Below are 16,032 nucleotides of genomic sequence, written 5' to 3' on the forward strand. Positions count from 1 at the left end.
ATGGTGGTTTACCAATCTATACGGCTGTTGACAATGCGTGTAGTCAGGCCCCTACCAATTAAATGTTGGCATATGTGCCTTCTGTACGTACAACCTCTTCTCTGCAATGAACAAGGAGATGAAACTAAACCAGTATGCAGACAATGCAAAACTTCACCTGCGTCAATGACTGACATTCCCTTGAAGTAGCAGCAGCTTACATCTTTGTGTGTCTGCTGCCATCTCTGTAGATGCAATGAAAAGATGCAATGAACCATTTCCCTTCTACAGCAGTTAGATTCTCAAATGGCCTTTTTTTCCAGGGGACACAGGAGAAGAAGCATCAATTTTCCAGTAATTCTGGCAAGCTTGGAGAAAAAGTAGATAAGAGGACAGAGAAGGTGCTACCTGAGCAATCCTAACGCTTTCCAGAACTACTGTGGAATAAGGGCTAGTGAGTGTTCTGCATTGATTCCTTGAGTACCAACCAGGTTTTGAGTAGTTCCAGAAATGAAATAACCTGGACAGAAAATCCATCTATAGTCTGGGGAAAAACCTACACAGAGGGGATGCAGGATAATTCAGTTAAGACAAGTGAGAAGGCTGAGAGAGCTCTTCACTTGGCTTTTGGTACATGAACATATATTTTCGAAATGTGTACCTGTGTATTACGTAGTTGCACTTGGAAGACTTGCACCCAGGTAAGCCTACTGTCCATTACAAATAACAAACTTTAGCCAGTGGTACATGATAGCAAGTATTATCTTTTTAATGTTCATTTTTGTTTTATTCTGCAAGTAGAGACTTTCAGTTTTCTCACAGCTGTATCTGTTAAACAGATATAAGAATGAATGCTTTTTAAAAATGTACTTTCAAAATCAAACAGAATCAAACCAAATCAAGCCAGTGAGAGCTTGATCACCAGAAACATCATAGCCATTTAAAAACTATCTGTTAATAAAAAGGTGGTTGAGGACCCATGCCAGTCTCTCTTGGGGTCCCTTTATTTTAACCACACGCTGATCCTACTAACTGAAAAACATTATTCTGAGCAGATACATTTAACACCTTCAGCATTTGAAAATCTCACTTAATACAGTGCCTACAACTTCCCAGCTTGCTCCTGCATTGCTGAAGAATACTGGGCTAAGAAATTCAGAGGAAACTAGAGATATTTTTTAAAATTTAAAGAAAATGTTCTTTATTTTTATTAGAGAAGAACCCTTCCTTCTCCATTCAGGAAAGGCAGCACTATTATGTGAACGTGAGATGAAACTGTGGACTACGTCTGAATAATTTGCTGCCTACAACTTAGCAGCTATTTCACTTTCCCTAGACTTGGGGATGGGTAGGGAAGAAATACTAGAAGAGAAACTGCTGGATAGAATCAAATCATACTTACAGAGTTTCTCATCTCTGGGCCATTACCTTTTCTTCTTCTCTTACAAATGCTCTCATTAAAAAGAATTTGAAACCTTTCCCATCCCCGGGCAAAGACCCAGACTATCATTTATTACTTATCCATTACCTACATTTTACTCTCCTGAAGGATGAGTCTACATGCACCCGACAGTCGTGCTGAATGGCACTGGTTTATGGACCAAACCATTTATTTACTGTAACTACAACCATATGTTTTAACCTGCTAAAAATGATGAAATACTTCCCATCAATAGTCCAAGCTAGATTTCTATACTGAATTGCCTAATGTGAACATACAACATTTCTGTACTTCAAACAAACAGAGTGTAAGGAGGTGAAGAGCAGTTAAATATATTCATGCCTTATTAGACACAGCTGCACAAACGGGCCATCATATTTCATTAGAAAATACTGTACAAGTGTTACTTGTGCGTGGTACCCTTCGTTTCTGCAGGCAACATGACTACTTTGAATTACAGGAACACTCACAGAACCATATGCTATTTGTTTAAAGGCATACAAAGGGAAACACCCTGGGACAGGGTGGTGCAGGGTGGGACATCCAGAGAGAAATGTCATTTTTTCCTCCTGTGCCTACTACATTTTAATTAACAAAGCATTTTTATAGGATACATGAAAGAGTAAACACAGAGAAAATTACACTACAGAAGCCTCAGACTGTGTAAATCCAGGTCACTTCTAGGTATGGAGCAGGTATTTCCTTTTGCTTTCTGGAGGGAGGATGAGGACAAATGAGCTGGGACACCACAGCCAGCAGGCAGCTTCCAGCATAAACCCACTTTTGTCAGCCCTATAGTATGCTGCCTTTCATGTTCTCGTACCCAAATATGGTGCCATGGGGTAAAACAGGCAGGCTTCCAACGAGGTATCATCTTAGCTCGAGAAAGTTCCTAGAGAAACTCAATGGCAATAAAAGGTAACTCAGCTGAAGAGGCATGAACTGGAGAAAATCTAAAGAAAATAAACCACTAGAAGAAATCTCTCCATTTCCCAAGAAAAACATGTAGAAGACACCTACTAGGACTGAGTTGTTTGTCTGTTACACATACCTTTGGAATAGCAGAGGTAGTAGTAACCACTTTGATTAATTCCTAATATTTTATACTTCTCCGAGTGGGAAGAGTTAGTTACAAGTTTGTTCAAGCAGAAGTAACTGGTCATCTCCAAGGGGATGCAAGGCAGTAAGTACTATACTGGCAGATCTCTGACAAGACAGCTTTGATTCTAAAACCGATTCTTCATGACCTATTGCAGAGGTAAAATTCCAATGAGATTTTGTTGGCTGAGCCAGCACGTTGCCTTTCTCACAACACCTGCTCTTCTAACCTAGACAAAGAGAGCTGAGCCTGCCTTCTTCACTGGAAGTGAGCAAATGATATCAGCAAGCCTACATTTGCAAATAATTATAATTTATGACAAAATCTACCATGGCTCCATAACTGGACTGAGCTGCAATCAACTTGTTGTATTGGACTATCTCTTCGTGCAGCTCTTTGTGTAGCTTCCTTTGAGCGTGGAGTTTTTCACTGAAAACATGGCCAACAACCGTGCAGAGTTTTGCAAGTTCTCTAACTCATTGCAGGTTCAATTCCATCAGGTAAACCATAAAATCCTAAGTGATGAAACATAACTCCTAGACCACCCCAATCTTGGCTGGTCTGACAACTTGGAAAACTAACACCACCTTGTTTTCCATCAAGCAGGCAAAATCGAATTAAGAATATACCTACCTTCCTACTGAAAATAATGGGTTTGGGAAAAATATTAGCCTCAGAGTCTGAGCACAGCTGCTTCTTCAAAGAGCTCCATGACCAAGAACAGATGATGCAGACAGAGATAGAGCTGTGATTTGAAGGCAGCAGCCATAAAGCCACATTTCCACAAGCATGCCAAGACTTGCCAAAGTTGTTTTTTTTTGTTGTTGGGGCAAAAATCCCATTGCATATTCTGCGACACATAGGCAAACAGAGGCGAGGCTTACAGCTAGGGATCAGTACATTGCCAACTGGACTATCAGCTTTCCAGGTTGGGGCTCACTAACGCCCAGACAACCTAGACTGTGGGAAAAAGTTAGGTGTGCACCTGTATGTCTGTGCTTGCACCATGTGCCCAGAAATGGCAGTGATCCGAGGAAGCATGTGTGACACTGGAAAGGGAACTATGTAATTTGTTAAGGTGGGGAGACAGAGGGAATGCAACATGGCAGCCCCACTGTTAATTTTGGATATTGCCCACAGTAAAGTTTTCATTAATTCTGAGCTGTGTTGTTTCTCTGCTTTCTCTTTGCCAGTCTGTAGGAAATAATCAAATACATCCTCAAAAAACTAAGGAAAACTAAGCTGACAGACTCACATAATCACACTCAAAACCGGATATACAGCCCTGGCACCACCAAATTGGTTTGCAGATAAGAGATTTGATAGGTCATTTACTGACTTTGAGCTAATCACCACAATGATAAGCAATTCCTCTGAGTAAAGCTCTCACGAGATGCTTGTGCTTTGTGCTGTTGATTTAATTATTATTACAACAGTATGTAGAATCTTACCTAGAGACAACACATGGACTGTAAATATAAGGCAATACTGATTTTCTTAAAGACTAATATAATTAGTCTCCATTCATACACCAAAGTAACACACAATTAAGACCAAACCAATGAGCTTATTAATAGAGACTTAAACACCACAATAACACCCTTCATTCAGGATTCAAACACATGCCAATTAACTTGTCAATCTGAATGCTGATGAATGGGCATTGCTAATAGGATTTCTGTTATTAAGAAGCAAAAACTGACTAAAGGAATCTGCACTCCTGCACTGCTTACCTATCACCACAGAAGCCACACCTAAAAAAGGCACTCCTTACAGGTCCCTCAAAATATAAGATGCTGCTGCCAAGAGTGCGTGAATCCTCCACTTTGACAGATCTGAAATCACGTATGCCATTTTTCTGCAGGTTAGTAAGTCAAGAGATCTGCTCAGTCCATTGGAGACATTTATGATGCTTTCGGAAGACTTAAAGAAATATTTTACATATGACTCAGCCTGCCCTCTGTAAGTAATAGCAGAAGACAATTTTTTTGGTGAGGGTGGCAACAGTCTCCTTAAGTAGGAGAAACCGGAAAGCAGATCCTGTCACTAATGTAAATCGGGTAGTACAGAACACTATCAGTGGAGCAACACATACAGCAAGGAAAGGGCTTACTGGGAGTACAGATGACAGAGGCTTTGCCTCTTGGAGCACAATTACCTGTTTAAGAGCAAATGTGACTCAATCAATATTGTCAATATTGTGCCTCTCTGCAACTACCACATGTATACTGACAGCAGAGTGAGAGCACTGATTAACGCTATTTTTTACAGCAAGTAAGCAATTAATCCCACATTTTAAGGAGAAAAGTGACAGAGAAAGAATGGCAAGCGACAGGCAGAGCCATAGCTCAGCACAGGGCTGGTGAAGGACTGGCTATCACTGGTCACAAGTGTCCATATAAAGCTGAAAATCATGCTGCCCTTCTGCAATACGTGCTAACAAGATATCAACTGTCGTGTAATCTCAACATGCATCTCAAAAGAAACTGCTAGGAAAGCTATTAATTGTTTAAAATTCCAACAAAATCTGTGTGTATGCAAAGGGGGTGGCAGTGGTTTTTTGCTCCAAAAAGCTGGTTTCCATTACAATCATTTATATGTTAGGATTCTTTTATTTTACAGCAAGTACTTTGGTTTTGTATATAGAACATTAATTTAAAAGTTCCCATTGACTTAATATATTTAGCCTCTTCTTCCCACAAGGCTTTTAAGTTTTATTGATATGGACATTTGTTCACTCAAAAAAGCCATTTCTTTATTAAGTCCTCATTTTAGGGGCTCTACACGACCCTTATCTGGATACAAAATATTAGCTCTTCCAGAAGATGAAGGAGGGAGGTCTTTGCTTTTTAAATGAGAACCATCACGGCAATACTTTACAATTTTTCAGACCAAACACAAGCATATTTCTTTGACAGGAATACAGAAAGATCCCCTTAACTCCCATGTGATACCAGACTTGAGATATTTTAACCCCTTGACAGACAGAGTTGAAAAAACTTACAATAATTTTCTTTCAACAGATTAATAAATTGACAGTAGAAATAGTTTCTATTCACTCCCAAAGGACTTACTTCAGATTAAAACAATGTTTAACCAATCCCTACTTATATGTTACTTTGCTTTCAAATTAGTCTGATGAGCATCCTACTCACAGAAAATTAGCTTCACTAGAAGAATTATATATACACGTTTATAGAGTAGAAGAGTTTATACACACACATATCTTCTTTCCCGGGCTAGACTAGTTGGAATATCTGTCATGTCAAGCCTGGGAAATGCTCCATTACCTAGTAGCCTGAGAACATGGAATATGATTTGTAACCAACAAGCTCCTCCTCTGTGGAGGTGCACAAAACCAAATGCAACCAAAACAGCTCATCACTTACAGAAATTTAATCCACTGTTTTTACCTGTACTGCTGTAGCACCAAGGTGTCCCCAGCATTTCGGGGCTCTGTTTTATAGAAATGTACAGAAAACACACAAACACAAAGGTAAGAGGCATGGAGCAAGGAAAATAAATGAACTAAGACCATACACGGGCAGGTGACAAGAAGCAACATTATGTCAGGGCTTGTATAGACCAGTTTTTAGGCAAGTTCATGAAATCTAACATAAATTTTATGTAGAATAAATACTTGCAAAGTTAAAAATACCAAATGTAAAAAATCCAAATGGGTTTACAGGTGTACATGTTCTGGCAACATGTTCTGACTCTCAGTTTAAATGAAGCAAATCTCCCAAATAGGTGGTTAAATAAAAATTTACTGTAATTACTGAATTATAAATATTATAGTATTTTAAATATTAAATTTGCAAGCTTAAGCAAGTGATTGCTTGCAGGACTATTTTCTCTCCAGAAATCATCAACAAATTACATTTCACTCTCTTGCTGTGTAAGACAAAACAGAGTCATAGAACGGTGTGGGTTGGAAAGGAACTTAAGATCACCTAGTTCCAACCCCCTCTGACACAGGCAGGGATGCCTCACCCTAGACCATGTTGCCCAAGTCTCTGTACAGTCTGCAATCTTATCCAAAAGGTACCAGATTTCAGAGGATGACCTTTGCAATCAACATGATACCAAGCAAGACTCCCACCGAGACAACTCATTCCATGTGTAACTTCATATTAAAAAGCAATTGATCTAATTTCAAGATCAAGATTTTATGTAAATCTCTAATTACAGGCAGTTATCATGGGTATTCTTTCCAAATCCTGTTGCAATAACTTTTCTAAAAGCATTATTTAAGAACATTGTAGGCCACCAAAAAGACAATTTATTGCACTGAGCTGAGCTATATAATGATAAATTACATGTAGACTAAAGCAATATAAATAATAATAACAAGGAATGCAATTTATCTTAATCTATTCTATGTAGAAATAAAGGTCTCACTACAGCTGAGCAATGAATTATTCTTGCAAAACTGCTCCAAAAGCTTCTCTGCTTTCCCACTGCTTTGTATCTAAGAGCTTGCTTCAGCAACCCTGATGCCTAATGCTTAAGCTTTTGGTTTATACCAGTTTACAATAAATGTCACCTCGTAACTACTGTACCCTGTAGAAAAGTTGAGAAGTCTGAGAACTACACTGAGTTCTAGGCAGTGAAAGTCTGCAGGCTGGTGTCTTACAGTTTCCAAATTTATTGGCATGGGATCCTGTGCAGGCATGCATATGTGAACAACGCCTACCGTATTATGCAATGGCCAAAAGTGCAAATAAATAATCATGTCATCCTTGATTCAGTAATAAGCTGTGCGTACCCTGTGTTTGTAAAAATGGTAGAGAATCACAGCACAGGATGGAATGGTTACCAGCACCCTGGCTATTATATCTTGCTACTGAAAACACTAACTAGAATGACAAATACTCAGCTGTCTTGCAGTTTTTCCACTTCTTTTTTTGAGTTTGCACTCTAATATTCATAGGAGAAAGAATGATGTCATTTTATTAACCTTATAACAGCTTTCTGCCAACAGAAAAACAAAAACATTGGAATGACCATTTGGCGTGAAGTTTCTGTTTCTCTTAAAAACATGCCTGTATTTTCTGTTGCTCGAGACACTAAGGGCAAAAAAAAAAAATCTGTCTTCTGACAAATTTTACAGCACTGAAATGAAAAAACAGATACAAAATAAAACACAATTCAGCTAATTAGTATTTGGAAATGTAAACATGAAAATAGTGTATGGTCTGGAGCTCTTCATGTATGTACGTGTAGCATCCAACCTGAGGAGTTTCAGAGCAGTACCCTTCATAGAGCAACTGCACTTTCTCTTGGGGCACATTATACCCCAATCACACTTTCTACTACTGTTGGGTACTTTAAAATTGAATTTGTAGGCAGAAATCCCTGCTCAGTGAATATACGAGTAGTATGTGTTAAAAACGACAAAAATATATTTTTCTCTCAGGGTGTCACATTTTGTTTAAATTCTGAAGAGAGCTCCTCCTCTTGTGCTTTTGTATTTCATAGGCCTCTACTGCTTAATAAGCCTCCACGAAAAATACAGATTTTTAATTATGATAGAATAGTGGAAGTGGGCTGCTTTCTACATTTACTATGCCATTTTTAGAACCGAGTACCTGCAACATCAGCTGAAAGGAATGAATCACGGAAAAGAAAAAGCAAAATGGAAGAGGTTATTCAATGTAAGAGTTAGACTAAAGGCTTCATGTCAACAACATGGTTTTTCTGAAAAGAACAAAGTAGACTAAGCTGAGACTCATAAGACCCAACAGAGAGATCCAGCAATTAGAAATTCCAAAACTGGGTCGATTGTTTTGGGGGGAAATCTGAGAATTCTTACACCACCTGTTTATACTGGGTTATCTCCTTGGCATCAGCTGAGTCTGACATGCATCCACCAGTAAAAAAATACAGAATTCCTACATTGTCCGAATCTAATATTACTCCCAGTAAATCTTTTACAAACAGTTGTCTTCTATGTGGCTCCAGTACAGGATAGTAACAACACTATTTTCTTGTTGAAACAATTTTTATTGAGGATTTTTTAAGATTTATTGTTGTAAAATATTGAAATGCAACAATTACGCTAAAGAATTTCTCAGAAGTACTGCTGAAATAAACTACCATAGCATCAAATTTAGTGCAGTGGTATGTAGCAACCATTCATAACGTAATTCCTAGCTGTTGTTTTCAAATAGAAATATCTCCAATGTCTTCAGGGTCTCTCAGTATTGTTTTGCTCTCCCTACAAACTCCTGTCAACAGAAGAGAGACATGCCATGTGCTCAGAAGCAGATATTGCATGTCAAACTCTGTTTTCAAAATAGAATCAGTAAGAGGATACATGCTGTACAGATTGTGTAATTCAAAATAACAGTTGTTTGAACTACTGAAAATGAGTATGTGCTTAAGGAACAGTTACAAATGTTAGTCTAGAAAGTTTGTTTTGGCTAACACATTTTACCTTAATATGATGGGTGGAAGGCAGTGGGTATAATCGTAGATGGCTTTGGATTATGAGAGTGCTTGTTATACATTTCTTTTTTATAAAATATATAGCTTGTTTTTTACCTCCATTTTTCCACTCCCTGATGATTTATGACATGGCATTTATATAGGCAGTTGTGTGTTGTGAAAACAATGCTGAGCTTGCAGCTTTATTTTAATTCTAAAGCTGAACTGGTTTTAAGATGGAACTTAACCAGCTTCTGAGAAGAGTTCTGTGACATGAGTCACTGCAGGAGAAAGAAGGGGATTATGAGTTGTCAGTGCCATGCTCTACAGTGGAGATAAACCAACAAAATGGCTGCAATGAGTTCTTTTACCTGAGATGTGTTTTTTCTTAACTAAAGAAGGCTGCCTAGGTAATTCTAAAATATTTCAGTCCTGCCAAGAGAGAACAGCTTTTTAAATTAATGTAGTCAAGAGCTCGCTACTCCTCAAGCTTTGTGTTTCTTACCCCCCCCCCTCCCAGGCCCCAAGTCACAGAAATTTATTGACTACAAAGTTATGAAGTACGGGCTGAGTCTTCTCAAAGGACCAGAGATTATATCCTGCTGCCATAGATCATGAAGAGAGTTGGGTTGCTGGTTTGTTTTCAACATCTACACAAAGACAGCTAATTTTTACAGAAGTAGTATCTTATTTTAGTTGAGGTCCATACTACACACTTCGCTCATTTAAGCCTGACTAACTTCATTAGAAGTTACTTTATAAAAAGACTTGCATTTTGCTACGATTTCAGATGGTTCTTCTAAAAGCAACACAATGGCAAAAGAGAAATCACAGGGGAGAAAGGTTTGAGCTTTTCCTAAATTTCAGCAGAAATTAACTTCTCCTTTTTTTCATATGTCTCCAAAGGTTAGTAGGATAAGAGATCAATATACCACTAACTTCATTTCCTGAGAGAAATCCAAATGTGATACAAAAATAGTATGTAAATACTACTGTGGTCACCAACAGGATGCTGTAAAAAATGTGGTGGTGGGAAAAACTGAGGGTAGATAACAGCTGTGAGCAAGAGAAACCTCACTCTTGGTGCATGGAATTTCCTACTACACTTTCACCTATTCAGCAAATTACACAAGTTTTACACTCACATAGTAACAAAATCCTCTCTGTATTTGATTCAGCTCATTACCTCAAGAAGCATCTTCAGAATGATGATGATGAAGATGATAATAATAATGATAATAACGATAATAATATCCAATGTGAAAAGTTATCATCTTGAAAATTCATACAGATGTAAAACCATAATCCAATTATTTATGTACTTCACTTTTAATGCTTACCGTTTAGTTTATAAACTTTTTCTTAGACAAAACCATAAAAGACTATGTAGGTTCCCATTCCTTTTACCAGTTTGTCAATAAGAAACAGCTTCTTAACAAGACATTCAATACACTTCTTCATAAAAATTGAAGCTACAGCACCCAATGGGAATTCAGAAATCAAATAAACCATTTTTTACTTAGGTCAAACAAATTCACATAATATGTACCTGCAGAAGTAACCTCTCAAAGGCAAGGAAGTTGTCCCATTTGGAAGTCTGGGGGTGTTTCAAAGTCTGGATCGTGGCCAGCACAAGCTGCAGAAGCCCACAATGGTTCTCCAATGCTTTGAGATTGTTTTTGAAAAGCTTAATGTATGAGCTGAGCTGTTCTGGGGTGACTCTGCCTGTGGAAAGGAAAACAGGATACAGCACTCACTGGAGGCAAATACAAACCTACATTTTTTTAATTATAGCGAATGGGTTACAGAGAACTTTAGAGGCTTTCTCCACTACAGCCTAATCATTTAAGATAGGAAAATAATACTTGACGACTACTTCTAAGCAAGCTTTCTATTTTTATCAAAAGCCTGGTAGGAATTTGCAGGCCTTTTACCTTGCACCAAACCCACTCCCTCCAGTGCTTCATAATGGTGCATTTTTGATCAGTTTTGACCCAAAAAATAGAGATATTTTTATGATTCAAGGAACTGTTTTCTGGAGCTGTTCTTGGAAGGGACAGTTCCAAGGCGTGACTCTTCAGTTTCTAAGATGCAGTAAGTGTAGCATGATTTCACTCGTTATTTGAAACTAAACACCCTGGTACCCATATGCCCATAGATCTTGCCCTAATAGAAGAGCATGAAAGGAGTCATTCAGGCCACACAGACACTACAGAACTAGCAGTTAACAACAACATTAAGGTGCCAGTTAAACTGCTTGATCAATTTGTATTTTAGAAGTGATCTGTTCCAGGGAGGAAGGTCCATAGTACCTCATCTGCCCCAAGAAAATCCTCACAGGCAATCACACATGCCATCAACATGCAAGGAAAAATCGTGTCAAAACACCATCCTCATTGCAAGTCTGGACTGAAATCCAGTCTAGGGCTGGTTCCTGGCAGTCTCTGCCAGTTACAAGTCAACTTCCTCAAGCAAACGAGACCTAAAGAGCAAGGACATGTGAAAAGGAGTGAGGAGGATCCTTTAACTTAACCAGGACAAGCTTTGGTTCCAGGAAGGCAGTAGGCTGAGCTGATGCTAGGCGGTTCATGGCTTACACCACTGCTCATTTTACTCAGGATTTTTCCACAACAGAAAGATCTTGTAAGACTGCCAGGTGTTTCTTCTCTGTGTTTGGTTATATCATCACTTTACAGGGCTTTCCTTCTGCCTCCATCCTTTCAGTATCATATAAATGGCAAATGAATGATGCCAGCAGTGAATAAATGTTGAAAGCACTTTCTCTTCATTTCAGTGATACCAAGGTTGGTCTTTGGAAGAGCATTTAGTTTAGGGAAAGCTTCTAAATAAAGCAAAACCACACAGGCTCTTTATGTGAATTTTAACAGAAAGCATCAAACCAAAAAAATCAGCAAATGAACACACAAATCAAGCTGACAGCACTCAGTAGGCCGGAGAGCTGACAAAAGGCTTCTACGGTTAGCCCGCACCGGCTAAAACAGCAACCACAGCCATGTGTGTTTTTAGACTAAACACTGGTGCTTTCAGTCTTGTTTTATTTCTTTTAAAGCTGTGTCAGGCAGATTTACATGGTGATTTGAAAATGTCAGTCCATGATGCCTTGCAGCATACCTTTAATAATGACTGCGTTATTACCTATAGCAGTCCTGATATATTGTGGCATATTCAAAATCTGGTAACTTGCTTCAACTGGGAAAACATGAAGTTGCCAGCCCTTCCCTCACATGAAACAATAAAACAGGAGGGCTTTCAAGACTTCTGATTTCAATTAAAAAAAAAATATTTCAAGAGCTTTGCTCCATATTGTCCCTTGTGAAAGTGAATCCAGATGCAGCACTGGATCAGTGTAAGATCCATTCGGCACCATTTCAGACAATCAAATTCTTTCCCACCCTCAGAGTGCCACCAAAAGAAAGTCCAATACGTATGTAAACAGAAGTGAAATCCTGAGATTAGCAAGGCATTAACAAAACTTACATTGGCATTAAAGAGTCCAGCATCTCATCTATGATACTTACAATATCAATGGAACCACTTGGATCCAGAGTTCAAGAGTTCCAGCCAATTTCTACACAGAAATCTCCCTGGATAACTGGCTGATAAATAAAACTGTTCCAGTAGATAAGGAAAGGAATTTGAGAAAGTGACTGGTAGTAATCAGCAATTAAATGACTCTTCCTGAGGCCTAAATCCTCATCACCTTCCCTGCTGCTTGCTCACAGAGGGAGACTTCAGCACAACAGTCTAAATTTGATCTAATCCTAACCCCACCAGCCTTTTATTTTTTTAAAGTCCCTTTGCCATTTTAAGTCCTTTTGTGTTGCAATGTGGCAGACAGGTCTTACGAAACCAAGAGGAGACAGATGACAACCACATCATCATGTTTCAACTGCTCTTCTAAAGCATGGCCACATGTCTGTGTGGACACCAAAATCTGATTTGTGAGGACAACCTTATGCTGACAAAGGACTTGATCATTTTTTAATTCCTGGATGTGGGAAGAAGGAGAAGTATCACGTCAACCACCCTGAAGTGATATAAAAGTACTGATAACCTTTCTTGCACAAACACCAAGAATTCCATATTGTCTGGGAAGTAAGCTTTGCCATTAACGGTTACCAAGTGTAGCATGTGTGAAATTGGTTACAGATATCCCAAACACTGTCAATAACATTGTCATGACAGAGGACTTGATAAAAACAACATTTACTGAAAGCAATATTAAAAAAAACAAACAAAACCATTTCAAAGCTTCACATGTCTTCACAAGTACAGCAGCGAGGATAAAATGAGTAGCTAGTGACTAGGAATTCTCACAGCGAAACTCAAAAGTTAATAGAACACAGGAGGATGGGGAACAGGGAAGGACAACAGTAATGCTGATAGACTGATGATGCAGACACTGCAGGAATTAATTCAGCTAAGAAACTGAATGGTTAGTAACAATCAAAATATTTGTCCACTAATGCAAGAATCTTGGGCAACAAAAAGTAGTATAAGGAATGAAAGTGGACATTACAGAAGTAACGGAAACATGGACTTGGTAAGAGCCAATTCCATGTCCCCTTCAGTCCTACAATAACTGATTTTCAAATCTTTTGGGACACAGAGATGGTGAATTCCACCTCCAACTTTCAACAGCTCAGGGCAGACCCCAGAAGAACTACAGATCACTTTCACCAACTTTTAAATTACAGAAGCCACAATTTGTATTAAAAATAAATACATAAATAAATAAATTGGAATAAATTATTTTTTATTAAATGACAGTTAATACTACATGCACAAATGATGATGTGTACAGAGAGACTGAAGGGAAGAAATAATTCTACTACTAGTAAAGCAGATCACTCAAGCTAGACATAATGGGGCTGAAATTATCAGCAACTATTGGAGGTCTGTCAAAAATCTGGTTTTGAGTAGTGAGAGTAGCCTGAGTGGAACAGAAACACTTTCACCTCAACGGTTAAACAACAAGTTAACTGGACAAACCACATTTGTAGACATCAAGACATTCATCCACAATACGACTTTTTTCCATTTTAAATTAATGCTGCAGTCTGTGTAGCGTAACGCAGGCATCGCTTCAAGAAAATAATTATTTTTCAAGACAGATTTACTGGTAGAAGCAAATTCTTAAAATTCAGAATCCCAAAGTACTGTTTTGTTTTTGCTTTTGTTTTGTGCGTTTTGGGTTTTTTTACATAAAGATTTATGCATAAATGAGGTGTCTAAAGGGCAAAGGTCAGAATTATCAATGCGCTGTTCCAAACACACAGTCCTTATTTTTTCATCTAACACCTCGTTAATTATCTCCATAGGGACAAGAAAACAAGTAAAGAGGAAAGTACATTTTGTGACCAATTGAATAATTAAGGGGGTGCTCTTCCAAGACTAGAGGAACCGCCAAATACACATAGCTTTAAGCTTTGTTCAATTTTATGGAAGAACAAGTTTGAGCTTCACTGGGTAAAGTGATTTTGCTGAGGTCCATTTTTCACTTGACAGAACCTCAAATAAGAAATGAGCTTGGCACGTTTATGTTCACAGGCGAGATCTTTCAAGGCAGTAGAGGGCTGAAAAATCCCAAATATATTGTTTTCCTCATCCACAGTCTCAGGAAAATAGACTTATTTCTCCCAGTAGCTTGCCTCACATCATGTCCAATGCCGGATACTTGCGAGGAATGTAGAAAGCTCTCATACTCCATGAAGCCAATTGGGCAACAGTACGGCTAAGGGAGTCACATATTTTACAAACTAAGTGAAGGCAATTTAGTAGGATGGACAACACCCCTTGTGTCCCCTTGCTAGTGTAATTTCCAGATGTTACTATTAACTCAAAGTGCTTTTGTACTTCTTAGGAAGTTTAACAGTAACTGCCACAAAAATAAGTTTCAACATTTCTTTAGTTAACTTCAAAAGTCATCGGTCCCTCAATTGTTAATAAAGAAAAGAACATCAACTACTCCCTAGTTCTTTGGAGAGATGAAAAGTAGGCCAGTATGAGATGTTGTTTGGCTGGTTTCCCCAGAATAAGGCTCTGGACCTGAAGAGCACTAAACATTACAGGAGACTGAAAGGATATGTCTCAGCCTTATTTCTAAGCGCTCCTCTCCCACAGCAAACGCAAACCCATCTGCTCTGGGGTTGATGGCCACTTCCAAGCTTCTCTCTGTTTTCTACTGCAGAAGCACTAGTGTCAAGGTAATCCCACAGTCACAGGTATGAGCATAAATGACAAGTCTTCACCACAGCGCTTCCGGCATAAGTCCATCTCGGGGGTCTGAGCAGCCCCTGAAGTACACTCAAAACTGCACAGCAGTGATGGCCTCATGCTGCCTGTCCCCAGCAGCACTATGCCACCAAGGGAGAGTTGTGACTAGCCTTCCCTCCTTGCTGGCCCTTACTGACCCCCATTCCTCCTGCCACTTTAGCAATAGCTGCAGACCACATGCACTGGAGGTCAGCCACTCTTCCCGGCCTGTCATGGGCTTTCCAGTGCATCTCAAGTCACTCCAGAGTGATAGACCTTCAGAGATCTACCTGAGGAGACAGAGCCTGCCACGTGTCATATCTCTAAAGGTGTGTACAGCAGTGGCTTTCAAGGACATAGAAGCCATTGAGAATGGTGACAACTATGCTGACATTTAGCAAATTCTGAAATAGAGGTATATACCCAGAACAAATAAAGCTGGACTCCTTACTACTCAACTAACACTTGCCATGGGAGTCTGTACTTTTAAGCCAACTTGGCTTTAGGCTCATCAGCTATAGCAGTCAGTTATCTACAAGCAGTTTATTATCCACCACTAGATGTGTATGGTATCACTAAATCCTTGTTTTAACAGTGTTCCTAGATAGATCAGCTATATTTACGTAAGCGCAATTTTAGCCTTCTCTCCTAATTAGTCTGGGGTTTATTAGAAAATGGAAACCATGCTTAAATATCAGTTCTGTTACTATTCTTTCTCTATACTTTCGCATGCCTTAAAACAAATCATCAATTAGGTGGGGCAAGTGTAACTAAACCACTAATAGAATCCTCCAGATTTTCAGTTCTA

General features: G+C 38.8%; 1 protein-coding gene across 1 annotated transcript in view; it reads right to left on the bottom strand.

Annotated features, from left to right (window-relative positions):
- SCFD2 (sec1 family domain containing 2) overlaps positions 1–16,032 on the bottom strand; it is a 190,446-nt gene that overhangs the window by 127,525 nt on the left and 46,889 nt on the right. The window contains exon 4 of the mRNA XM_057413807.1: positions 10,498–10,673. Within this exon, the coding sequence (XP_057269790.1) occupies positions 10,498–10,673 (176 nt within the window). The remainder of the gene's footprint in view (positions 1–10,497; positions 10,674–16,032) is intronic.

The sequence above is a fragment of the Pezoporus wallicus genome, unplaced genomic scaffold (genome assembly GCF_028554395.1).
Source record: "Pezoporus wallicus isolate ANWC-B61680 ecotype Strahan unplaced genomic scaffold, APGP_CSIRO_Pwel_v1 contig_5709, whole genome shotgun sequence".
NCBI lineage: Eukaryota > Metazoa > Chordata > Aves > Psittaciformes > Psittacidae > Pezoporus > Pezoporus wallicus.